The sequence below is a fragment of the Rhinichthys klamathensis genome, unplaced genomic scaffold, assembly GCF_029890125.1.
Source record: "Rhinichthys klamathensis goyatoka isolate OS25496 unplaced genomic scaffold, OSU_Roscu_1.1 h1tg000177l_1, whole genome shotgun sequence".
Classification (NCBI taxonomy): domain Eukaryota; kingdom Metazoa; phylum Chordata; class Actinopteri; order Cypriniformes; family Leuciscidae; genus Rhinichthys; species Rhinichthys klamathensis.
The window spans coordinates 545,121-572,500 of NW_026606706.1; the positions used below are offsets into that span (position 1 = coordinate 545,121).

At 36.9% G+C, this 27,380-nt stretch overlaps 1 protein-coding gene across 1 annotated transcript in view; it reads right to left on the reverse strand.

Annotated features, from left to right (window-relative positions):
* Window positions 1-617: 617 nt before the first annotated feature.
* The window catches only part of dachd (dachshund d), a 114,227-nt gene continuing 87,464 nt past the window's right edge, over window positions 618-27,380 (reverse strand). Inside the window, 5 exon segments of the mRNA XM_056260651.1 lie at window positions 618-1,489; window positions 5,270-5,338; window positions 6,537-6,680; window positions 11,722-11,869; window positions 13,724-13,869. Of these exon segments, the coding sequence (XP_056116626.1) occupies window positions 1,449-1,489; window positions 5,270-5,338; window positions 6,537-6,680; window positions 11,722-11,869; window positions 13,724-13,869 (548 nt within the window). The 3' untranslated portion in view covers window positions 618-1,448.

Here is a 27,380-nt window from a genome sequence, read left to right on the forward strand (position 1 = left end):
GACTCATGTGGATGTTTGCAATCTTTGCTGGCAATTGTTAAAAAAAATCTGTCAAATGATTTAAGAATCTTCTCAAACATTTTTAAAAATAAACAATAAAATAAATAAAAAACAATTAAAAACAACAAGTCTATATAATCTATAAAAAAATTACTATAATTCTGCAATTTGCACAAAAAAAAAATTCAATATGCATTTTTATCAAATATGATTCACACGGGGCAATTATGAATAATTATCTTCCAGTTACCGTCCTCTTTTATCTCAGATAAAAAAAAAAAAGGCTAATATTATTTTGTCTGTAATTTTCCAATGGGAACCTGTTGCCTGTTATTGATATTGACAAGCTTTTGACAAGAATAATAAATATTTTTGTATTATGATGCATTAAATACTTACTATTTAAAGGGGGTTATCACTGAAAGTAATACACCAAATTGAGTGTAATAATGATGGGTAACATTTGGCTATACAACTTTTCCATAAACTGAAGTTGAAATCAATCCATACAAGCTTCAGATTCATATCACTGCAAATTGAAAATGTAGCTGTGAATAAGATAGTAGTGTTTATCAACTTTAACTGGATGTGAGTGAAGAAACCCTAAGTACAGTACATTTGTTCAGCACAGTTAAGTATTTATTGAATAACATGAATTCAGGACAACACATTTACATGCCTGCATGCTTCCTCACCATAGTGGCAGCGAATTGAAAGAATGATGGCTCAGAAACAAAACAAATCTATAAATTCAATATAAACGTTGGCATTGTTCTTCTAATAGATCTACTGCATACACAATACCAACTTTTAACATTATATACAAATACCAAAGTGAGTGAGTTAACCTATTTTCTGTTCTTGTATATACAACAATGATAGAAATGAAACTTGATTGTTTTTTTCTTCTAGTTTAGAAAACATTAAAAGCAAATATTAGTCTTTTCTGTTGATCAACATATATTCAAATTCACATTTTCAGAGGTTCTTCTCCAAGTTTGGATCATTAACATCTTGGCGAATAGTTATGACATTGATTTATGTTCTTTTTTCCTTTTTTTAATACAAAACAAAACCTCTGAATCAGATTTAATTTTCGAAGCTTTTTCGCTGGTTTAAATACAGTATAAAAAATCTTCAGTGCTGTGAATTTGTTGTAAATATTATCATCGAGTGTACCAAACGGTACATTTTACTGTGCTCAAATTGTCACCTTCGCCAACTCATCATATCCAATCCCACATCTGGCATTATATAACGTTTATATCATTGAGAATAAGAGTCCTAATACTACATTCGAACACAATCCGTCTTCCACATCGGGCCAAGCATAAACCCTTGATGCACCTCTACGAGCGATTGACCTGTTTCTGTAACTAAATTACCCTGCGAGGGGACTCTGGAGAATCTTCATACGATACACGCTGCCAGTCTTCAACACCATGCTGTTAGTACATCACTGTGGTTTTCAGAAAGAGTCTTCCATCTGCTATTGATAAAGGGAGAGACAAAGTAAGTATACAGAACAGAACAGAGCCATAAACCAAGGATAAGCAACAGTGATGCAATGCAATTGCACAAATTACACCATTGTAAACCCTGGATCAATGTATGTCACATTTAAAGAACATAATATTGCCCTCATGATGCAAGGCACTTCACAATTGACACTTTATATGCATAAATGGAATATAGCAAAAATAGCAGCCTTTATTTTGTAATGTCTTTTTTGACGTGTATGAGCTTTGTCCATTTCCAGCGAACCTTCATTGGCAAGTGCATGCCTGAATGGGCGGCAGGTCTCTTTGCCTCTTCCGGTAAAAGCATCTGTTAAGCATGGCTCAGGAGCTTGTTTGACATTTATTACCAGAACATTTCCTCTGTCCGGGAATGCTGCATCACAGCATTTAAGCAGTGTTTTATCTCTTTGACAGTGCAAATAAAATTATATTCCGATGAGCAAAAGTAGGGACTGGTCGAGGTTGCTCCGTGTTGGAATTGGTTGAAATGAGATTTGATGTGACAGATACTGTATCTGCTGCATAAGTGGTGTGTGTTACCATACCATTTATATTCTACCTTTTTTGGGATTGCTCAGAGATACCACAGATATAAAATCATTTTGATTTTGTGTTCCATTGATTTTGTGTAAAAGAAAAAAAAAAAAAGTATTTTTTTCTTCTACTATTAGATGTACATTCCTAAATCTATGCTTTGCGATTTAATTTAACTCTGAAATATATACATATTGATTCATGTGAATCCAGTAATCTGATGAACATTGATTAATTGCAGCCTGTGCACAGAGCTGCAACATGCCTTATTTTGTATGCGTTTTGCCATTGACTCGGCTCTTACAGGTTTAAAAGGGGTTAATATTGTGATCTTGATAAATATTGAATATAATCAAATACATGGCTATAGGATCACAGGGCATGTCAAGAGCTTCATCCACATCATCTACCCCATTATATAAATGCTATATACATATTTATTCAGATCGTGATAAATGCATGTGATTTTGATTTTGTGATTGCCTTAATTTATCAGATTGCACCATATTTGGTGCTGGAGATAGTACAGTATTTTGATATCAGACAACGACAGCAAATATTCAATAAAGCAAATCAAAAAATAAAACCAAAACTATTATCGTAAATTATTTAGAAAATATACAATTAAAATATTAAAATACCACAGTCAAATTTAAACAACATGAAAAAACGACAACAAAAACAAGCAGAAAGCTAATCTTAAATGTACAAATTAGCATATTAATTCTGGGTCAAATGGAGTGTAGCTAACCTAGCTTGTGCAGACAGTGACAGGAATGTTTCTTGAGTGGGAAAAATCGAATGACTGCCATGTTGTTTTATGAAAGAACCCCCTCATTAAAATATGTTAAAACTTTGGCATTTTTATATTCAAATCAAGATGAAAAGTTCATTAAAGAGGATAAATATTTCATTAGATACTAAATAAAACAAAGGAATTTTTGGCTTCTCTCAGCATAAAATTCCTTTGAAAGATTAATTAATACATGTAAATTATGCAAATTATGCCCATGCAAATATTTTATGAAGACAATTAAGGGAACCATTAATTACTGCCTTTTTTGCTTCAGTGACATTCATTCATTTAATTTTAATTTCACTTTAACTGTTTTGATGTTTAATCTTGCAACAAAAAACTTTATCTCCCCTCACAGGGTCGTGTAAACTTGCAGAAAACATCGAGAGGCGCGCGCTGAGCATCGGGAAGAGATACGGGGAGATATTATGTTCGGTATCACAAGGAATTAGTGGCGAGATGTGCTCCCAGAAGCAAGGAGCCAGGAAAAACAGTCAAGCTTATTCTTGGAATGGATTCAAAACACTGGAAAAGCAATTAATAAACACAGACTCTGTTAATATAGCAGAATTACAGAGTGTGACAAAAGACAAATAGAAATAATTAGTTCTCTGAAATTATGCTCTCATTATTATTATTTTTCCCAACAGCCAAGTGCTGAAATTATAGCACGTCTCTGTTTTCTTTTTGTATACAAATTGGAATAGAATTTTCCCCTCACATGCAAGTGTAATTTATCAGCACCCTTTTTTATGTTTTTGCCATTTAAGAGTAATTATGCCACACTGGTTACGTAGTCCACAGTAACCATGACATGAACACAGAAATAATTGAACAGACACGCGCTATTTTAATACATACACATACACAATTCCCGATGCCAGTTTTTAAGTCAATTCTTCAAGGGCACTGACCATAAAACCTATGAAATGATTGCATCTTGTGGAGTAATAACTACAGTATTGTCAGTAAAAACATACGTTTTTCTCCGGATCATATGACCTAAATATCTCAAATTTCCCAATATGTCTGCTCAAAGGAACTACTGACAAAATCAAGTAGTAATGAACACGCTTCTCTCCCCTCCATGCTTATTCTTACTTTAGCAATTAAAGCTGGAAAATTATTAATCTTTAGACATGAGAACCATCATAATGCTAATGACATTATATGCTCTGAAAAAAGAATAATTTCCTGTTCATCAAGTCAATGTCACTCGATTTAGTTGGGCAAAATCATACTCCTTGCACTGGATCTCCATTTATTTTTACTAAAAACTTCCTTCACACACACACCAAAAAATTAACTAGGCTAATCAAACTGGGTTACGGGGCTTTTACTTGCGACGGGGTATTAAAATGCCATTTCCCACATTTCATAGCAATTTCCACACACTATTTTCAAAGGGAAATTGAGACCACTCAAGACGACGTTTTTTGTATCACATGTGCTGCTGGGTACAATTAAAATAGACATCAGAGCGATGAGCGACTTAACACTTAAGGTGTAGTTAAAAGAGTGTGACTGAAACATTTGCAAATGGACAAGTGGTTTTCTGTGAAACGATACCAGACTAAACCGGGTCCATAAATACCCATAAACCAATAAAGTGTGTGTGTATTTATTTGAGTGGGTGTGTTGTGCTCCACTGTGGGTCATCTTCAGATAATGAAACTTCTTATTATGCTCATTAAATTGGATTGGTCTCTGAGGTACACAACAGAAAGGGTCTTACTGTCAAGGGGGTCTATCTTTAAAATGATTCTATCCAAAGATTCTATCCATATAATATTATCCTTTACCTCCATCTATTGAGCTGAATACCATATATATATATATATATAAAACATAATCTGTATATTATAGATGTAGGCACATTTATAAAGAAAGTCAAACATGTACAAAACAAAATTGGACCCCATTGACTTTCACTGCACGAGAAAAAAAAAATCGAAAACCTTTCAAAATATATTTTGTGTTCTACAGAAGAAAGAAATTCATACAGGTTTGGAAGTACCCGAAGTTGAGTAAATGATGAAATAATATAACATTTTTTGGTTGAACTATCCCTTTAATAATATTTTAATACATCCCTGCTGGTAAAAACTTCAAAACAAAAGTACAATTTTAATTGACTCAGTGGGCTTGTTTAATGTTTCATCTTCTTCTCGTTCCTTGTTTCATATCTCATCAAACTCCAACTCTCCAACTCAGCAGACCATGCCACTGTCATCATTTCATATATTTTCCCCGTCTAGAAATGTTCTCTTGACAGATCCCACTGATCTTGACCTTTGTCTTGAACTGTAGGATCTGCGGCCCAGATGGCAGGCTGCATGCATGAACAGCAGGTCGAGTTAAAGCGAGGCTCATATACCGGAGCTGAGCCCAGATTTATAGTCTCTTGAAAAACACGTACCTTGTATTGTCCTCTCAGCATCTGTTCTGCCACTGCTGCGGTCAGTCTCTATCTCCTGGGTCAACGAGTCTGGCAAAATGAAAAGATAATGACGATTAAACATCCATGACATCTGCGCTTAATTAGGAAAGTTTTCTAGCCTCGTCTTTCGTGATGGGTGGATGTGCTCAGCAGATCGCTCGGGTCAGGGCAAAGTTTCGACCAATGGATGAGCAGTGTTATGAATACTGAACAGAGAATTTCGCCACATGTTACCCTGATCTTATAGATCTTGCTTGGTACAGATGTAGCTAATGTAGACTATACTAGTTTCATTCAACATTTGAAACCTTTTAGGATGTAATAAAAATGTGTCAAATGCAGTGTTATTTCAATATTATTTATATGCTTTTCTAGAATTTCTTAGAATTAGCTTTTTTATGTTCAATTTTCATTTTAATTTTTATTATGTGCTTTTATAATTTAACATTATTTTTATATCTCTATTCAGTTTTAATTTATTTTGATCTTAGTTTTAGTAATTTTATTTTAGTTCGATGACAAGGCAACATTTCTATTTTTTTTAGGTTCAGCATACATATTATATTTATATTTTATTTTATCAAAGCATTATTTAATTTAACAAAAAAGATAAAACATTTAGTGGGTTTGATTTAATTTTAGACAATTTAACAACACTTTGCTCAAATTACTTTGACAGCAAACACTCAGAATGAACCAGATTTGGAAAAGAAAGTGCTTGTTTTTATGGAAGATATGTTTTTTATCGCACACTTCATCATATTGCAAAGTTCTCACAATATATATCAGCTTATTATACAGATTTTTTTTTGCAGTCAAAAATTGTACCACTGTTTACAGTACAATTTATCCCAAACACACTTTCTGGATAAATGTGCAAGCTTCAAGTCTCTTTTATGATTCCTTTTTTTCTTCTTCTTCATATAATACAATTTTTGACTTAAATTAATATTTCATGGCCATTTATGTTTTTTTTTTTGGTCAGTAGGTGTGTATTAATTTGGATCACGTATTCTACCTGGTCATTATCCCAAAATAAACCCTTGTAATGAAGGTTTCGTTTTGTAGAAATCTCTCTAACATACTGAAGCATATTTCATCAGATTGTTCTCAGCAAATGAATAAAATATATTTGACATGAAGTGACCTTTATCAACATTGCAAATTCCATATCTAGGAATCCACATGAAATGGCAAAAATACACAAATTGAAGTATGTCAACGTTAGACAGGTAAGTTGTCTCACCGTTGAGTGATCTGAGACTTTCTGTGGGTGATGTCTGTTTCAGGGTTTGCTCCACCTGCTCTCGTCGTTTAGACTCATACTCCAGTGCCTCCTGCAATTTCCTCTTCGCTTTCTTCTCCTTCTTCAATCGCTTCTGAATGATCGCTGTGTGCAAACAACACAGAAAAGCAGCAGTCAAGGACCCCAGTCATTTGCAGAAGTATAGCTGGATTAAAGGATGGAGAGCTGGTTTTCAAATTCTGTCAGTGAGGAAATATTCATAGAAAAGTTGCAGCTGCAAAAATGTTCAATGAGAAATTGACTGTGTCATTAGCGAAATAATTGAGCCAGCGATAACCTGGATTAACCTAGGTTAAAATGCCAATGAGACGAGGTTAAGGGAAACTTTCTGTAAAGAAGGAGAGGAGAGAGGCACGCTGAATATTAAACAGAAGAAAGCTGGAGGGCTGTAGGCACATTTATAAGGAACCTTCTGTGAAACTGGCTTAATAAGCTCAATTTGATTCATTATGTAGGATAAATACATAGAATATGAGACTATTAAATCACACTTAACAATACTTTTGTGCAAAAAAATTTTTTAATCATTTATTGATGCCAAAATGTAGATTCATAATTATATGTTCATGCAATAATAAAATACAATAGAGTATGTAACTAGAGGCCATCTGTAATACACATATCACTTTTAATCTCAAAGAGAGTTGAAAATTATTAGCTAAACTATTATCAATCTGTAGTCCAATCATGGCCTTCCCTCGAGAAATATTGTGGCTCATTTAGAAACATAAATTACTTATTCATATTTCCATGAGTTCAACCACATTCACTCGATTGAAAGCTTTGTACAGTATATCTTTCATTTTCATTGTCTATGCGTGTAGTTACTGTAATATACTGTATTCCCAAAAGCACTTCAGCACACATAATCAATATGTGCTCATGTATTGATCGTAATGTGAATATGCCTTATTCTGCTCGATTTATGACCTTGTCTCTATTACTTTGTTTTGTGTGCTTGTAATTAACAACTGTGTCTGTAACATAGCTGTTCAGGTAATTTTAATGCACTTTTGCGCAAATTGTTCTATGCTTTGAAAATTGGTTTGGGTTTTGGAAAGATGTTTTTTTTTGTACTTTTTTGTACATTTTTGTGGGTGGTTGGTAGGGGTGTGCAAAAAAATCGATTCACATTTGAATCGCGATTCAATCTTTACCGATTCAGAATCGATTCATAGAATTCCAAAAATCGATTCATACATTTTTTTTTAATGGCGTGCACGGGCGGAGTGGCAATCGGGTGAGTCGGGACTTTTACCGGTGGTCCGGTAGTGTTTCGAGGCCGCGAGGGCCGGTCACCGTCTGATAAATAGTTACATTGCAAGTTCTTGCCGCCCGCTGGTCAAACTGCAGCCTCTCTGCTCAACCCGTAAATAAATGCATCGATCCGCAGATCTTATGTTTGAGTTCTGTAGATCTTTTGCCAAGCGTGTCAGAGGTTACGGGTTCTAAACCGCACTCGTATAGTTTTTTCTCTCTCTCATCAACGACGGACGAACCGCGTAAAAAAAGTCACGGTTATAAAAATACCCGTGTCTGTGTGGACAGGGCCTTAATAGCGAACTAAATGAATGCTCTGCTAGTTAACTGGAGATACCCGCAAATTACGCCTATGAACGACTTCACTGGATCTAAACAAATCAATCTAACCATAGATGTTACCAGTAGCAGTGGCTTTTTAAAATCTATTTAAAATAATTTTGCAAGGGTTCTATGACATTAGTATATATTTTTAGGAAGTTCAATGTGCCCAGTCGAGTTCACATTTCAACAGTCAGCCTGGTAGCTGAAGTAGTCCTTAAACCACATTTAGCATAATTGTTTGATCTGACTACAGCACTTTAAAGCTAAATGTAAAAGCTTTTTATTTAAGTTTTATTTTAAACTTGAATTAAATGTATTTGAAAGCTAGCCAAAGCTTGGCACTTTGCACTTTTTAGTTGCAAAAGTTTTTATTTTTGTATGAAAACATATAAAGTAATATCAAACTACATTTAATTTGTTGTGGGTTTTTTTCTTTTAAATTGTGTCTACTGCAATCAATCACATAGGAAAAAGTAAACTACATTTATGTACTGCGAATCGTTTTTTGAATCGAGAATCGTTTTTGAATCGAAAATCGATTTTGAATCGAATCTTGAGACAAAAAATCGGTATCGAATCGAATCGTGACATTTTCTGAATCGTGCACCCCTAGTGGTTGGTTTATGGCTTACAAGCCCAAGACAAAAAAGGCCACCAAAAGTCTCTGATGAAAAACTGATGCCTAGAATTACTTCAGTCACATGATCCTTCAGAAAACATTCTAATGGTCGCATTATTTTAAATATGCATCTGCTTACATATGCTATCGCTTGTTTCGGCGTGTTTGTGTTATGATCAGGAGATTATGTACTCTTTCAGAAGATGTCTAATACCGCCCCCTACCACATAACAGTGAAAACATGGAAAGCAGGAAATTTCTAGCCTGGATGCCAGCCGAACTTAGCCTGCCCACAACATTTGAGGTCGGGAAGTTCGGTCTGGACTTGAATTTTTTTATTTTTATTTTTTTTATATAGAGAATTCAAGTACAAACAATAAAGGCATAAATCAACGATCATACAGTTGTATTCGTGTTATTAGATCACTAGAACATAGAAGAAGAAAAGAACATAGAAGAAGAAGAAAAAAAAAAGAAAAAAAGAAAAAAAAAGGGTGAGGGTCTTAGTCCAATAACATAAACAATTCCAAAACGGAAAAAAGTTTCATGGCATTTCTGTCCGTCAGTTCGGTCTGGACTTGATCCGTTGTGGAGCAACTATGCTCGAACCAGAGCTGTTCAGACCAATCAAATTGTCAGGGCTGGCTTTATACGATGATGGACAGATAAATCAACAGTAATGTAATCATCCACGTCACCAAAGAGGGCTTGGGTTGAATTCGTTTACAACAAAGAATGGCTGCCGCTGGAGAATTGAGATGTGTAGATTTCGCCATCGTGTCTGTTATAGAAGATATTGACAGCGCATTCATTTTAAAAGAGGAACAGAGAACCGCGATCAAGGCAAGTCGCTCAACATTTACTCCGTTGCTCTGATTGGTTGTAGGCATAGGCGGAGTTTGGGGGGGGCTAGGGGGGGCACTGCCCCCCCAGACCAGAGCCAATTAATGCCTGCCTTGTGCTTTGAAAAAAAAAAAAAAAATACTGTATTCATATTTTCTCATTTTATTTGTCTTATCTTATCATTTTTGCGGGTATAATGAGTAAGTTAAGGCTAAATTATTTTTAATTACTGTATTGAAAAAGAAGCTAATTTTCTCACGACTGGCGGATCTCAAAGTATCGCGGTAAGTGAGGAATTTCCTGTGTGTTTTTCGCGTACAGACACGTCCGTTCACATGGATCCCCAAAAACGACTAAAACCGCTGTATTATTCATGCCAGGCCGACTCTCCATGAGAGGATAAAGAACAGGCTGCGGTTGACGATGGGAGCAGCCAGGTTTTCTTCTCTTGCGATCCTTCACATCGAAAGCGACATTACGGCCAAGCTCTCACCTGAGACCATTATCGACGCAGGACGCAAAAAAACGAAAATTACTGTTGCACTAGTCTGAGCAATATCTAGGTCTGTAAGTTTTATTTCTCTGCCAAATAACTGCTTAAGATGGAGAAAAACTCAACACACTGCTTTCAATATGCTGTTCAATATGTTTCAAAAGTGGAGAGTAGGCTATGTGACCGTTAATTTTTCCCGTGTCTCAATGTTTTAAATGTTTCATGAAATGGCTACAACAAAATGCGAAATAACTTTTTTTTTTTTAATCGCTCTCATTGCCACAATTGTGTTTCAAACGTGGAGAGTAGGCTATTGTGTGACTGTTCATTTTTCCCGTGTCTCAAAATGTTTTAAATGTTTCATGAAGTACAATAAAATGCGAAATATAACTTTAATCACTCTCATTGCCACAATGTGTTTTGAAAAAAGGAAAGAAAAGAAAAACTAAAAATCTTTTTGTTTTGGTTGAAGATAATATTTTAACAGTGCAAAAGTGGTCCACATTTCATTTATCCTAATTGTGTCCGAACGACAATGATTGCTACATGAATGAATGAATGAATGCTACAATGATTTTTTTTTTTTTGCCCCCCCTGGCTCGAATGTCAAACTCCGCCTATGGTTGTAGGTCTATCCAAATGAGTGCAGAGGCATTTTCTTTCCTGGTTGAAACACGCCCCATAATCACAGCCCAATGGAGCAGTATCAGACTCATATTCTGACTAGAATCAGAGTATGACGACGTCAGGCAAGGAAATTTCCGTCAATGGCGGGGAAAGAGTTTAGAATTTGTTCCTATGACTTAATTAATTCAATCGTTTTAGTAAATCGTGGCCACATTGAACTAATATGTTTGATTTAATTAAAACAAGGGAACACATTATTCCAATGTGGCCACAATTTAGTAAAACGGGACAAATTATTATATAGTGCACGGTGCACGCGATTTACTTAAAATGAGGGAACAAACATTTTTGACATACAGTATTAGTTGTGGGAACAAATTGATAATTTGTGGCCACGATATACATACTTTTTTTTGTCCCGCATGTCAAATGCAGGGCTCCGTATAATTATGGTGGTTGCTTTTGCATTATTGCAAAACTTACCCAGAATACCTTTAGTAACTGCCTAGCAATGACCTTGTAATCACCTATATTTCTTAGCATTTGACTAGCAATACCATGAAACCACCCACAACGACACAGGAAAGCAACACACATTTTACTCAGAAAATGTATAATCTAGTTATACATTTTATCACATAAAATTCCGTTGGTTTAATTTTATAGATAGTAAGTCCTCAACCTAATAAGTCCAACTGTTAAAATGAAGTTAAAATGAAGCAGTTGACATACAAAGATGACACATGGTATATTTTTTGTAGTGAGGAAAAAAAAGCCCTATTATAAATACAACTGATAGGGGCAAATAAATATAATTTCAAAAATTGTACAGTAAAAGGCTTTGTCTTTTTTCATTAAATTCCTCTAGAACCAAGAATCAAACTACAGGTGATATACAAATTGTGTGTACTCTATGGTTGGTTTGTGTGTGTGTGTTTGTGTGTGTGTGTAATACGCACCTCTGTTCTTCTGCTCGACAGCCAGTTGTTTCTCCAGGGTTTCTCTGAGCTCTCGCTCTCTAAACAGCTCCATCTTTAGCTCTGTTTTCTCCAGCTGCACTTGTTTCTCCTGAGCGCGGGCGTTATCAATTGCCACCTTCAGCAAACCCTTCAGCAGCAGCAGGAGACAAACTCACGTTATACAAAGTCCACACACACCTATTCAGGAGTCAATCAACTATATGAATGCTTTATTTTATGATAAAGCAGTGGCACTCGAAGTTCGGAAACTACTTTGAAGAAACTTGTTTTCCAAAGTCAATGTCAAAGATGATGGTATTCAAAACAACACTGGACATAAGGGTGAACAAATGATAACAGAACTTTCATTTTTGGATGAACTGTCATTCTTCAAATGAACAGCAACATGTCATGGACACAATATAAGCTTTAATTAAACTATAACTTCTGTTTGTCAGTTTGTGAAGCAGCAGATTGTATAAGAACGATCAAATCTTGAACTAAACAGCAGCTCAAAACAACACTTAAAAAGGTATTTGCCGTGCAAACAGCGCGGTGACCATTTCAAAACAATTATTCCCTGTACACATGCAATTAAGCCAAATGCAATGGGCTATATCATACTAATTGTTCCTTCGTATGACCCCAATTTAGACTAAGTTGCTTTATCTCAATTTTCTGCTTGGGTTCGTTTTGTTGATTTGTGTGTGAATGTTCAATCAAAACATTACCCTGAAATCATGATTAAAGATGACTGACTGAACTGAGTCCTGCTAATTAACAATGGGGCCGAAAGCAACGCGATAGATCTGATGGCCATATCACAAGAGCAATGAGCAAACCTCTCACTCCCCATACTGTACCCACATCATTAGTCTCAGAGGCGGTGTTAATCAACTACATTCATCTTTCTGACTGGGTCTCACTTGCATGACAACCACAGTGGTGATCAAGGGAGTCGTGGTGAATATATGCGGCTGTGCATTTGTTTTGATGGGGAAAAACATCAGCTGGAGGAGCACCCAGAAAACTAGTATTTCAACTTTTTTACAAACCTGCCACAGGCAACTGCACCGGGTATTAAGTTGGTAAAGAATTGTTTTTTGATGCATATTATTCTAATATGCTGATTTGGTGCTCTTATTATTATCAATATTTGAAATTGTTTGTTTTTCCTCTTTTGAAAGTTGCTTTGAATAAAAGTATCTTCTAAATGATTAAATGTAAACAGCATGAATATTTCTTACAGTATGAATGTTTGACTTAACCTCAAGCATGATGCTAATATCACTGCACATCAGCCTCCATTCACAATATTTTCCAAACAGTGGCTTTAGACTGCCATAAATTGTGATAAACGACTTGATGTGCCATCTCCTTCTATTATGTGTAATCTTCAGAATCACTGGTGTTCACTGTGTTATGACACATGACGTGATAAGACCATGACATGTGTCAGCTGGCCAATCCACAGTGGGCTAAAATAGAACGTTACTATAGCAAACAGCAGATAGCCTGCTAAAATTCAAGGGAAACATTTTATTGGAATCATCATATTACTCAATTATGACTTGTTCTTTTTTTACTTTTATAATTGAATACTGAGACGTCCAATTCATCAATTTGGTTTGTTTAGCAATTTGGTTATTGAACATTTATTTCAGATGTTGTGCGACAGTTTCTTTGGATGTCTTATACTTCAATAGGTTAAAAAAAAACTCAACACTCGATACCATTTTCAAATGTCCATTTGAGGGAAATTCAGTCTTACCCTGCCTAAACCAGCCTGAGAGCCTTTGTTGGTCTTAGCTGGTTTCCCAACATAACACATTTTTGTCGTCAATCATGTTATTAATGCTTTGTGAATAGTCTGAATTTGACCAATTCACTAATTAGTAGTTAGAAGACCATCTGAATCAACCAGTGAGAACTGGATCAAGAAAGACCATTCATGGCGTATTTCACCTTCTGCTAAATATCTTCTGACAGAGAGGTCTCTTACCTGGATGTTAGTCAGAAGGGTCTCTATAGACGACAGCCCATCAGGGAAGAGGAAGGGTGAGGGGAATCCTGGAGGTAAAGTCTGACCTGCAAACGACAGCCTCTCATAGCCGTCTCTCGCCGTCGGCGTGCACATGGGGGTTTCTTCTGGTGGCAAGCAGAGAAACATACACATTCAGCACAACAGATGACACACTTCATGTAGTACTGTGCTGTAAAATAAATCATTATTTTCTTGAATTGGTGTTTATACACCCAGATTGTTTGTGAGATGTAAAATTAACATCTATACAAGCATGCCCAATCAAGCACATATGATTGATAGCCCATTCTGTCAGTGTCACGCGGCACTCTATTATTGATGCTTCTGTATTTATAGCCGCTATAAATGCTTGAGAGATTTTACATACAAATAAAATGAGAGGCCCTTCTAAGAAATAGTCATTTGCATTTTTGGAAATTATGTGTTTCTCGGTAGCATTGAGGGCATGGATATGTTGGGAGACAAAGCCCACCCGTTCCATATGGCACGAAAACTCTCTGATAGGAAAAAAACTGCACTCAAGCAGATGCATATGGCTCGCTGAGATTATCAAGGGCCCTGGCTTCTCAACAAAGGCCATATGGCACAAGGTGGTGAACCCTCATTGACCATGTTTCAACACTACTGCCGCCCCCTCAGCAGACTGGCAATGCCATTCTGGGCAAATGAATTAACTCCCTCAAAGGAATCGGTGCATAAAAAATCAATATGATTGGAAGAGATTCAAGAGGAACCTGGTAGAGCAAAAGAGAGGAGGAAAATAAATATCATTTATTTTCTCTCAGTCGATGGTTGACACATAAATGTGCAGGTGTAAAATGTCACAGGTGGGGCTGCCGTTAAAACCCTCTGGAAATAAAAGAAAAAGGATTTTATGTCTACCAGACAAATAAAAACAGGGGCTGGCACATTAAAGAGTATATATTTTATCACCTAGTCCACTGGGACTTCCAGCTGAATGTCATAAGGAGAGAAAACGCTGGGATGAGCACTGTAAAGTGTGCAGCATGTCTTTACAAACAGCTTTCCAAGATTAATCACCATGTCAACTTATTAAACATTATGCTGGTAAATGAAAGGAATCTGAAGTACCTCGTATTAGAAAAAAAAAAATGTAATCCCCTTTATAGTGTAGTAAACAGTTATGTTACAATCAATATGCATTACATTTACATTTATGCATTTGGCAGACACTTCAATCCAGATCCATTTACAATACATACAACACACTTTAATAGCATGTGTTTCTTGGAATTAAAACCCATGACCTTGGCGTTCCTAATGCCATGTATGACCATGAGCTACAAGAACACATGCACTGCAATAATAATAAAAAATATATATCTAGTGTTGTTGTTTTTTTGGTATTATTATTTCAAAAGTATTGTAATTCATTATTTAATAATTCCATGAATTAAAGTTGCATTTCATAATCTACAGTCTAATGACAATGTTTCTCTCTCTCTCTCACACACACACACACACACACACAACGATAAGGTGTAGCCTACCTTTCAGATTATTTTAATTATTATATATATTTTTTATATTATTATATATTTTTTTTTACATTATTAAATAAAATATATAAATATTTTTTTCAAATCTTCCATCACTCAATTTGAGTGAACTAAATAGTACATATATTTTATTATATCTTAAAATGAATTATTAGATATACATTTTAGATTCTGTAAAATTCAGATGACATCAGGGAGGCATTAAAACTAAATAAAGAAATGTTTCAATTCATTTGCTGTAATAATATATTGGATGATGCATCATTCAAAATTCATATTTAAGTATGTTTTGTTGTAAATTATTGATATAGTTTAGGTTTGAACCTGCATTATTTCAGTTACCAGCCAGATCTTTAACCACTAGGCTACAGTACTACCTACCTAAATTTAAAAAAGTTTTCTAGTTAAAGTATTAAAAGTATCTGAGTTGCATCTGAAAGAGAATAACGTGAGTGTGGACACTGAGCAGATGTCCAGTGGGTCTGAAATGTAAAGCAGATTCCTGCTCACTTCCTGTAAGCAGCCACCAGTGCCTGTCAGTGCCCTGATGACATCATCTGCCATTCATCAGTTCCGTTAGGGCAGACCTCTGCCATCTGCTGCACGGCCAATCATAACTCTACATCTCTCTCCACACACACACGCACACACAGGCCATCAAAACTCCACATTCATCTTAACAGCCAGAGCCTTATACAGGCTATCATAGGCCTGCATCCATCACTACACACACGTAAAGGCCTCATAACCCCCTGAATCCATCTCCACACACACATGGCCAAACATGTACACACAGACTATCATAACTCACTTTAAACCACACAGCCCTGCGCTGACACTATCTTCACGCTGTCATAGCGGGCTGCCAATCACAGCAGAAGTCTCACAACATTCTGCCAGCTACAAAACGAGAAAACACACAGGCCATGTCACCAACTAACAGAACACAACACGATGATTCCGACTGTCTAAATGGCAAGAAGATGGCAAAGAAGAATATCTCAATAATACGTTCTATTAATGTAACGCATTATGAATGAATTGCTAATGCCTTTTGATATTGTAGTTCATTTTATCTAGGGATGCACAAATATATGTGTGTACCATTTTGAGCATGCTAATTCCCCCCATTTTTACATTAGATCACATTTTTGCTGTCATCTAACACCCACTTAATGTTACTCTTCAAAACACTAATAATTTAACACTGAAAAATGTAATCTATAGCAAATTTAAAAATGAATATCTATTTTTATACAGTATACTATAATATTGCAATGCATAAATTCACTTCCTGACTTTAGTGTTTTATTTGCAATTTAGATCAAATATTCTAAATGAGAAAAGCTGTAAAAATCATTATAATGTTTTTATATATACCTCATATTTAATTAAACACCTACAAAATTCTTGTTCATTCATTCAAAGAACAAATGGTATGGGATAAGCTATACATCGTGGTTTATACATTTATTGTAGGTGTTTGATTAATATTTTTCTTTTATTATATTATAATATATTTTAATTAATTATATTTTAGATAATACAACTAATTATAAGGTCATTACAACATTTGTTTTAAATCATTATATACTACTAATTAAAAGCCTAGAAATGTATTTCTCTCAGTATTAAACCCCAGAATCAGGCCCTCATACAGAATTAATACGTGTTTATGTGACTCCCTAAATCATGCACAAACACGGCACGACTTGAGGAGCCCCTCTTCTGCCATCAGCATTCACTAACGCCAGCCAAGACTTGGTAACAGCTGGTCCTACATTAATTAGTTTAAAGTATTTATTTCAACCATCTCCGCAGCAGATTGCAGCAAAACATAAGAGATTATTCCGAGCATCTGCAAATGCCCTGGAAACATTCAGCCAACCAACAGTTGAATATCAGCCACCACTATTAAGACTTTACGATTCGAAATTCTTGGACGGAGGAAAGGCCAAGAGGAGTGCTGGGAATCCATTGAGGGTCTCCTCCAATCTCTCCCCGATTTAACTCGCATTTTACTCAGGATCATTACCGACAATGGGCGGCCGAATAATGGATGTGCATTTGCTTGTAATCAAAGGTTAAAGAAAAAAATAATTAAGAAAAACTTGTTTTAATGCTGTGCGATGGCATAGTTTTGTGCAATCATTAACAGATCATGTAAACAGAGTGAATTATATGAATTTGATGAAATTATTACATCACAAAATATGCTATATAGACACAGTATGTTTTCGTCTCTTTGTCTCATTTATGGCTCTGATTCTTTGGATGCCAAACATGTAGCGAATCAGCAAATGAGAAACAATAGAGGAGAATTGGATGTCAGAAGCCTGTATTTGGTTTGCAGCCACCGTAGTCCTGGATTTGGTGTTGGCATTAATAATACATCATTGCTTAAACCAACTTCTGCTTTAGACTCAGCAGGACCTCGCCGCAAACACAATACTGGATCACAGGGTGGCTCATATTGCTTTGTTACTAGGAAACAATCTGTCATGCATTAGATAGCAAACAGCACATTTCATCTCAAATGACCAATTCAGCTCTCAAATAACCGAAATTTGCCATTGTTTTTGGTCAGTCTCCATTTACATTTGCCACACTTGAGTGCAATTGTGTCTGTGAGCATTCTCTTGTTTCTAGCACTCCATTTTGCCCAGGCTTTAGCTGTTTATTTCCTGCCATTGGTCCAGAATCATTGACTTGGACTTAATTACAGTGCCAGACGCCAGCATGATGAAGAGAGCGAAGGAGAGAGCTGTGTTTTCCAGGTGATATTTCTCCACCGGGGCTGCCAGCAGCAGCTGTGACAGGTCCGTTTGCAGCTTTCTGCCTCAAAAATGAAATCCTTATGAAATCCTTTTAGGTCAGCCGTGTCACAAATAACATTTCATGTGCAACTGTTTCGCTGGATAATAGGAGCCGCAAATAAAAATGGGACGCTGTAAATACGACGCATTTGGAATGAAATGCCATAATTTAAAACAACGCACATACTCACAATCACACGTAAACATGTGCGCACACACACACACACACACACACACACACAAACGCGCGCACGCTGTCCCTCCCTCCCGTGGCAGCAGTGGGAGTCCTTGACAGTGTTGTAGCAATGATAAATCACCTTTCCTGTTAATTCTCTCAGTCCTCATGTGTTGTGCTGCTAAAACAGGGGCTCAGAAATCAACTTGACAAAACTATAAATGTAAAAAAAATATCACTTGGAGGGATCTGGCCTTATCTCCAATTTACATGTTATTAGATTTGTATTGTGAGCGGCTGCGTTGAGGAAAAGGGAAGAGCGAAAAGAAATGTTTGCGATAAGAGCAGATAAAATGTCTCGAACCACTTTCAAAAGCTTTTGATATCTTTGATGGAAAGTCATGACAAGGAGAGTGTAAACCACTCGACTGATTTTTAATATGATAGACAAGGCACTCTGCGATGAATTGAGTGGAAACCTTGGGAAATTTAGCAACATTCTCGCAATAAATAGCTTTAATTGACCTTGGGAGCTGAAAATGTGCCATATGTTGCAAGTTGCAGTGTTTGAATTGAGGTCCCAGTGGACCTTTCAGCTGATTTCTCCAATGAAGGCACTGAGCCGGAGGAGGGAGAGAGAGAGGGGGAAAAGCATTGCAGCATTTGGCTAGCCAGTCACTGTGATATATTGACAGGTGAAGCCTGTGTCCTTGCGAACCTGTGTTCCTCGCAGCAGGAGAATTGAATGTTTAAAACGTGGAGGATGTCAGTTCCCCTCTCCGCTACCTACAGCAGACAATTACATTTTATTTGACCTGCCAATGGGGCTGAAGAAGTTGCCTCCTTCCAGGGGAGTGGTTATGACCTTTCAGTCTCATAAATGGAGACAACAGTGCATTACACAGAGGTGAATCTTTAAAACTGTATTGTCTGCTCTCTCTTCTGCATTCCATTTTATAAAACGGTTAGTTCCAATCCTTAATTCTGATTGGTCAATAGCTGTGCTTTATTCACGATAAAACACGGCTATGACCGCTTCACCCAACGGTTCTATGTATCACTACACAACACCCCTAGCAACCACTCTTAGCAACTTAAACAGGTGTTTCATCTCATTGATATTGTTCATTTAAAGCTAGAGCAGAGCATTGTGAGAGATCGAGTAAGCGAGTGTACCTGCATTTACAGTAGACGTAGCATTTTCCTTCAGGTCAGTCCTATATTCATAATAAAAAAATGCGTTTGAATGTCCGCTGCATATTTTGTCCTTTTAACAGTCATGGGGTTTTCCGTGCATAACGTTAGTCATCTGTCAGTTGCGTCTGTCTTCTCCGTGATCACAAGTTCGAGTCCTTTCAAAAGCCTTCTCTACAGACTCACTCACTCACTCACTCATAAAGACAGTCTTTGCCGCCATCTATTGGCGAAATAATATATGTAACTTCTGTTGCTGTTCACGTTCCGGGACTATTTTTTCCAGCGGAAGGCAGGCTTTTAGTGATTTTACTTCATGAAAGTTGCATAGATACATATTTTTCGGCTTTAATATTTTTATTGTGTGGCAACCGTTTTATAAAAGCAATAAGGTACTCGAGGCAAGTGCTGTATCGTGAATAAGTAACGGCTGAAGGGGTTGCAGGCACTCCGCTTCGCGTCGTGCCTAACAACGCCCTCCAGCCGTTACTTATTCACGATACAGCACAGCCTCTCGTACCTTATTGCTTACAAATATTTCAACAGCAAACTGTTTTTACTGACCTAACCGAAAGTGGCCAGTTTGAAGAACCTCTTTAAAAATGTTAATGTATCACTAACTCTAAAAAACAGAATGATGATTAAATATAAGAGCACCAAGGATATTTTTAGGTAAAAAGACAGTTAGGTTGGAGTCTGTAGTTCCATCCGACCCTGTTGCCCTCTCTCCTCTACCACTGCTTCCTGTGCACTCTTGTACTGTCCTAGAAAATAAAGGCAAGAATGCCAAAAAAAAAACGAAACAATAAAATGTGAGAAAGGCAGAGAGCGATTTATACGGTATGGATAAAAAGAATGGATAGGAAAGAAGAGACTAATCACTGCTTAGTATGCAAATATCATGATGAATTTAAATTGAGGTGTCAAACAGGATGCAATTTGAAATTGAAATTCAAGGAAAAGTTATTTCAGGAATTCAGTTCGTCAAGACAAACTCTAAACGTTTGATTTTTTTAAGCTTTAAAAGCCTTGCATATTTAGGTTTTGTTTGCCTTATAGAGATGATAGATGGATAGATAGATATATAATATCAGGAAATATCAGCGATTGCAAGGCAGCAAGTGAAAGATATCCCATTTTTAGCTAAGCTTAGATTTAAAGCTTTGGTTGGAACCTCTAAACCAGATGTTTCAGGAATATCAATACATCACTGCCTTCCAAGCAAACTGTAACTAGGGTACATAACAAAACATAAAAACAAGAAAAAGACAAAAGCAATGAAAGGGAAAGCAATTCTACCTTTACAGCATGTGTACACATGTAGACCACAGTTAGAAATGTGTGCTGTGATCCGTAGTGGGCAAATTCCATTAGAATGACTTAAAGGTGCATAATGTTGTGCATATGGGCACGGTGAATACACACGTGTTACAGGATTGTTACAACTATCTACCGCAGAACCGCTAAACCCGCTCACACCCACTTGGCTTTGCTCTTTTCTGCTCTTTAATTCCGAGATGAAAATTAGCCATTACCAAATTCTTGCTGAGAGTCAAAGTCAAGTGCTGGAGTCGGCCGGCCCTGGATTAACAGGTAACATTTGACTTGGAAAGCCTTATCTCTGAGAAATGCACTGTGGTGTTTCTCTCTCCTCTCTCTCTCTCTCCACTAATGTTCCCTACACTTAGAGATTAAATCGCTTGCTGCACAAACCCATTTGAGAGCACAAGGAAGGTGAGGGGGATAATCAGCACAGGCACTGGGCCGTGTTTCCTAAACGCGCTCCCAAACATTACTGTGCACGGGCATAAAATTAGCGTCGGGACCTTAAAACGCTGACATTTCGCATGACTTTTGGGAAAGTGACACCATCATATTTTCTTGTAGGATATCATTAAATTTCAACTGCCCTGTGGCAGAGACTTTCCATTAATAACCAATTCTGTGTGTCACTCCGTGCCCCTCTTCTGAAATAATGAGTCCTTTGGTTTGGCTTAATAAATTGAAACATATTCTCAAGGCCACGCTGAAGACAGCCGCACAGATGGGCAGGCGAAGGGGAGGAAATCTTCATAAATCCTTAACTGTCGCACACGGTCAGGGATAAAAACAAAAGCAGCCTTTATGGTGAGCAGTTCACCACCAGAGGAAAAAAAATACAGGTCTTGTGTGGATGCAACAAACTACAGCAAACTGTTAAGATTATAAGACACATGCACAGAGCATAAAATGATTGTTAGATCAAATAAATTAACAGCAATAAAACTTTAGGTTATTTCCTACTTTAAAGATCTAACAGTTTTTAACAACATCAACATCAACTATCATTATATACTTTGAACCAACATACTGTAACAGGCGAGTCTGATAATGCATTAAAAAAAATCTTTTTTTTAAGAATTTTGTGGTTTTGTGGTTCACTTGCCCTCTTCACAGCATGCACTGGGGCGTGAGTATAGCTGCATTGTTTGATTTTATTCTTTACACTAAAAAATAATTATTAAATCAATAATTAAAAACATTGTCATATTTTGTAACTTATGAAAAAACAAAAAACAAAGGGTAGGTTTGACTGGCAGTCCTGGCGCCAGGACATATGACTTGGGTTGGGGGGGGGTGTCTAGCTTCGCCAACAGTTCACCCAAAAATGGAAATTCTATCATCATTTACTAACCCTGTCATTCCAAACCTATATTTGGACTGTCTTCTGTGAAACACAAAATACATTTTGAAGAGTGCTTTGTCTAAACAATTAATATCAATGAGGTCCAAAGCAACATTGAACCCCATTGACTTTCACTGTGAAACATTTTTCAAAATATTTCCTTTGTGTTCCACAGATTGATGCTTTGCGATTTCATGTGCAGTATTGTCGCAGACATCTTGTTTTCTGGTGGTGGGCCACACAGCACTGGCAAGGCAATGAGTCTCTGATGCAAACCCCAGCAGAAGAAGATATCTTGTCTTTTTATATGGCCTGTGTCATATTTATTGCATAAAGGTCAGAGTGTTCATTTGTTCAAAGTCAGCATTTTTCCACGCTCCTCCATGTAATAAATGCAGAGGGGATGTCATTATCGGACCGCTGAGGATTAAAGGCTTGACTGCCTGTGATGACTGCATAAAAAAGCCCCTCCACTACTTTTGTTTCTTCAAGTGAGCGTCCTACAGAAAGACAGCACTCGGCATACAATGACAACCATCGTTGCCAAAAACAGACACTCCTCAAAGGTGGATGAAGCTTTGTTGAGAGAGGATTGCATAACCCAATTAATAAAGGTAAAGAAGAATGAGTAAATAATGTTCTCAAAGGCCTTTGAATTAATTGCCTTTTGAGAAGCAAATCTATACAGGGCGACTCGTATGTAGTGGAGGGTCTTGTTTAGGGTCTATATGGGGGGTGATGAGCACTAAGGTCTGGAAATCAAACATGTCTCAGTTTAGGGGCTGTTTACACGACACCGGTTTCAACTAAAAACGTAAAACTTTTTATGCGTTTTGGCCGTTCATTTACACGACAATGCCGTTTTGGGTGCTTAGAAGCAGAATACGGCCTTTTTAGTCGTTTTAACAGGTCCATGTGAATGGGGATCGTTTTGACAATGGTGTAGTCTGTACGCGGAAAACTCAAAGGAAAAGTTTTAAGTATCGTTGTCGTGTAAACATACCCTTAGGGTCTAAAAAAGATTTTTTTTGGGAGGGGGGGAGGGGGGGGGGTGCCTTACAGGAGTAATCAGCCAAAAATGAGTCCATTATTGATCACTGAATGCTTACTAGTGCACACCCTGAAAGCTAGATTAGCCTACTACAATCGCACTCTGGAAGCCTTCTGCGCAATCTAGTGCTAATCATCTCTAGAGATGGGTCTGTGTGGATATCTTTATTTATTTTTGTTAACTGGAATTGTCCTCAGCACACATCTGTTTGAATTTTCTCTTCTTCTATCTTTTATAAATGCGCACATTGCTGTCCTTACACAGAAACAAATGTGTTTCGGTGCCAATATGTAAATGCCTTCCACATTTTACACGCAATGATATTAGAAATTCAAACAAGGAGTAAAAAACCCGACATAATCAAAACACTTTGATAGAACAAGCACTCGAACACTAAGAAACGGAAGATAGTCTGTGGACTGATCACAGTGGAGTGCGTTCTGTCGAAGACGGGCGGACATATTAATGTGATTCGCAGCAATCCTACAGGGAATGAGGATGTTTGGGGCGACAATCGACTCTGGCACTAATCCAGGCTCTATGTACTGAGCCGCTTTGGAGACAGAAGATGAAAGACAAAAAGAAATGTAAATGTAAACTTTTTAAAAAGCAGAGCTTACGAGCCCCCCATCTGACGCCCTCTCTCCGTGTATCTCATGCCCTCGTGAGCAAAGGAAAATGGATGCAAATCCATTTGCGTCTGGTTCACAGCTATAAAAAAATACTTAGGATTTTTAAAAGCGGGTGATGTGTTAAACGTGTGGAAATCTGTTTTGATAACATTATTCATAACACTGGCTTTGCGCAGCTTGAATTAATAACACTCCATTTACAGATGGAAAAAAGCTGGCATGGTATTTCCAGTTAAAGAGATTAATTTTTAAACACCTAATTGACAGGCCGGGGTTAGGCGGGATAAGCAACAGCATCTCCGGGCCTGTGGCTGCAAAGTCAAGGTGACTGGAACACTTAGGCGAGCTTTCAAATGCTGGAAGAGAATTAGTCTTCCCGCAGTTTTTCTCCACCCCCTATTCTCTTTTATTAGGAACGATTTTGTTCACAGTGAAAGGATATAACAGCCCTAAGTATCCGTTGATAATTATGGAACAGTGAAATTGTAAAATTTGACACACTTTGCCCTAAACTCAGCAGCTTAATAAGAGAGCTGCACTACTGTGTAAGTGCCCAAATATGACATTAAAGGGATAGTTCACCCAAAAAAATTATTTATTATAACATTTACTCTCCCTTGTCTCGTTCTAAACCAGTATTTATTTTTTCTTTTGCAGAATACAAGAGAAGGGAAGTCAATGAGGTCCAAACAACAAAACAGAATTTCCATTTTGGGGTGAACTGTCCCTTTAATACAAGTTGTAATGGATGTACAAAGTGAAATCTGTTTTATGTCAGTAAAACATATTTTTTAGCTACGTCTGGTAAATCTGCCTGTGGACATGATGTTTACAAAAACAAAAACGTGCACAGAAAACAATGCTCTTTGAGGTATTTAATTGTTATGTCTGAAACGTCTGGGTCATAGAAAGTCAGGGTCAACCTTACCTTAACACAACAGTTGTTCTTAAGCTTTTTGCATCTTGAATTGCAAATTAGCATAAACTGCATTGCTAATTGTTACATTTCGTTTGTCCAAGGGCAAGCAAATGATAAATATGTTCACAGCAGTGCGCATACCGTTAAGGGCAGATGCTAAGTACAAGGGATATGTACTTAGAATTCACAAAGAGACTGTCCGTGCTGCACAATGAACCACGTTCATTCTAATTGCCCTTGTAGTGCAAAACATAAAGAAACTCACTTGCAAACTGAGCGAAAGGAGAACGGCGGAACTACCAGTGCAATCAAAAAGCGAAGCCCTAACCCTCTAGGCCAAGAGCTGCATCTTTCCTTTTTATCAGAGCAGGTGTCTCTGCAGCACATTGCTCCCTTTGAAATGAAGGGTAACATAAAACGGCCCTGGCGTGTTGTGATGGACAAGGAGATTTCACCTTCTCTAGTGAATGATAATACATTATTAAATTTGCCTCTCTGCTCGTGAGATACTCTTAGCTGACCACAGCATATTTATCTCTCTATCTAAGCCTTACATCTTGGCAGGAGAAAGCATTCTGTCACTTTTAAGGCATTTCAAAGATTAGAAAGAACCACTCGCTTTTCAACATTCCTAAAAGCACTGTCTTTCTTGTGGAATGTGATTAGCAGTCCATGGTATCACGTAATGGAACATTCATGAGGGAGAACAAATATCCAAATGAAGCGCCATGTCCTGGAGGGACGGCCCACGTTTGCATCATCAGCACTATTTGTTTCGCTGCTCACAAACTTGATTGATCCTCTATTGAATGATTTTTTCTTTCTTTTCTCACCCCTTCATTTCGACAGAACACACTGACAAGTTGTTTGATCATACACCGCGATTGTCTGCCAAGTCACATTTCAGATCCCCATGGCTAATGATCCAGCCTTTTGTCTTAGGAAAAGTCGGCCGAGTCAGCACAAGCCTCAGTCCGTTTCACTTTTGAAGCCAGAATCTCAAGGACACTTAAAAAGGCAATAGAAAACATGCTTGGAAAGCAAGTATGTCTGATGAAAGGAGAGTGTGCAAGTATACCATGATCAGACATGAAGTTAAAGAACCGGAGGTGTGTTGTAAGTAACATGTTTGCTAAGCAAAAACCAGTGTCTCTATAACAATGCAAGATGGTGATCATAAAACTGCTGGACCGGAAACATTTCTGAACTACTGTATTCCTCGCTCAATAGTTTTGGCTGTGTAACACATTACAAGAAATGCTTGATACACAATCAGATATTTTTTTTGTTTTTTTTTGTTTTTGGGAGTAACGATTAACAACTTTTTGTATTCCACCACAATAATTAACAGGTTATATAACAATAAAAATGTCATTTTAAATATATTTCTTGTAACCGTGACTTCTTTCAACTGTGACTTCATTTCTAACAATGTGATTATTTTTTATCTTAAAATATGTGTCACAATTGCCTGTTTTATTTATTTTAGTTTTTTTTTTACTCTGAGGCAGAAATAGTCTTCCATAGTTACAAGTAACTTCCTGTTCATTTTTGTATTTACAGACTACTACAGTGGAAAACATCCCACTTTCCATCATGTTATATGATACAGCATGAATCAAACATCATCATTTTTACTTTGTTCAAAAGGTCCACCGAATTTGTACAATTTCCTGCAGTACGCTAAGTGAAATTAGCCAGATTATTTCTCAAGCGTTACGCTCTAAATGAAATAAAGCCTCTGTCCTTAGGGTTTGTGAAGACAATTACATCAGCAAAGCAATCTAATGAGTTTTCATTCTTGCACTGCAAGAACAATATCTAATTCTGCAAGATACAAAAAAAAATAAAAAAATCACAGTAGATTTCCCCACTCCCTTCATGTCTATTAAATTTAATGTCATGAAACTTGAAAATCCGACATCTTACAATGTTAGCTCATCTGCAAGTAACAACAATACACAAATGCAATATATGCAGTCAGACTAACCATAAAAGTATAAAAACATGGTTTTTGTACACCACTTTTTTAATGATTCATATTTTTCTCTTTCATTTGAGTTTTTAAAAGCAAATAACTTTTATTTTCGCATCTTTTGATGTTCTTAGGGATGAGGTATTTTATGATGAAATCATATAATGGCTAACACATGCTTTGCCATTCACTGACCAGCTGGCAAATTATCGGAGTGATACTGCGTCTGCCATGCTCCATTATTCATATGACTGCATCTCTGCGCTTGTCTGTTTGGCCAAATCAGATCCGATTATTCCACGCACATTTAATGCTGAATTCAGAGGAGGGGGTGTACGCATCAATCACTCGCATAACCAAAGTCATGATGTACTGTCAATAGAGAGACTCAGTGATGGTACAGTGTTTCTTCAAAGTCACACAATATGCTTGTGATGAGGATGTGGTCATTTACGTATTTGAATACTGTGGTAACTACGAAAGGGGGAAAGGGTAATAATCATATATACACTTGTAAAATGAAGGCATCGGGATTATTTGTAGCAATACTCAATAAGAAGTGATGCTTTATGTAGACTTAGAAAGAAATTATTTCATGCTGTGAACATTTCCCCCGTTTTTTAGGACTTTTAGGACAATTTTAAGCATTATAAAAAATGTGGTACAAA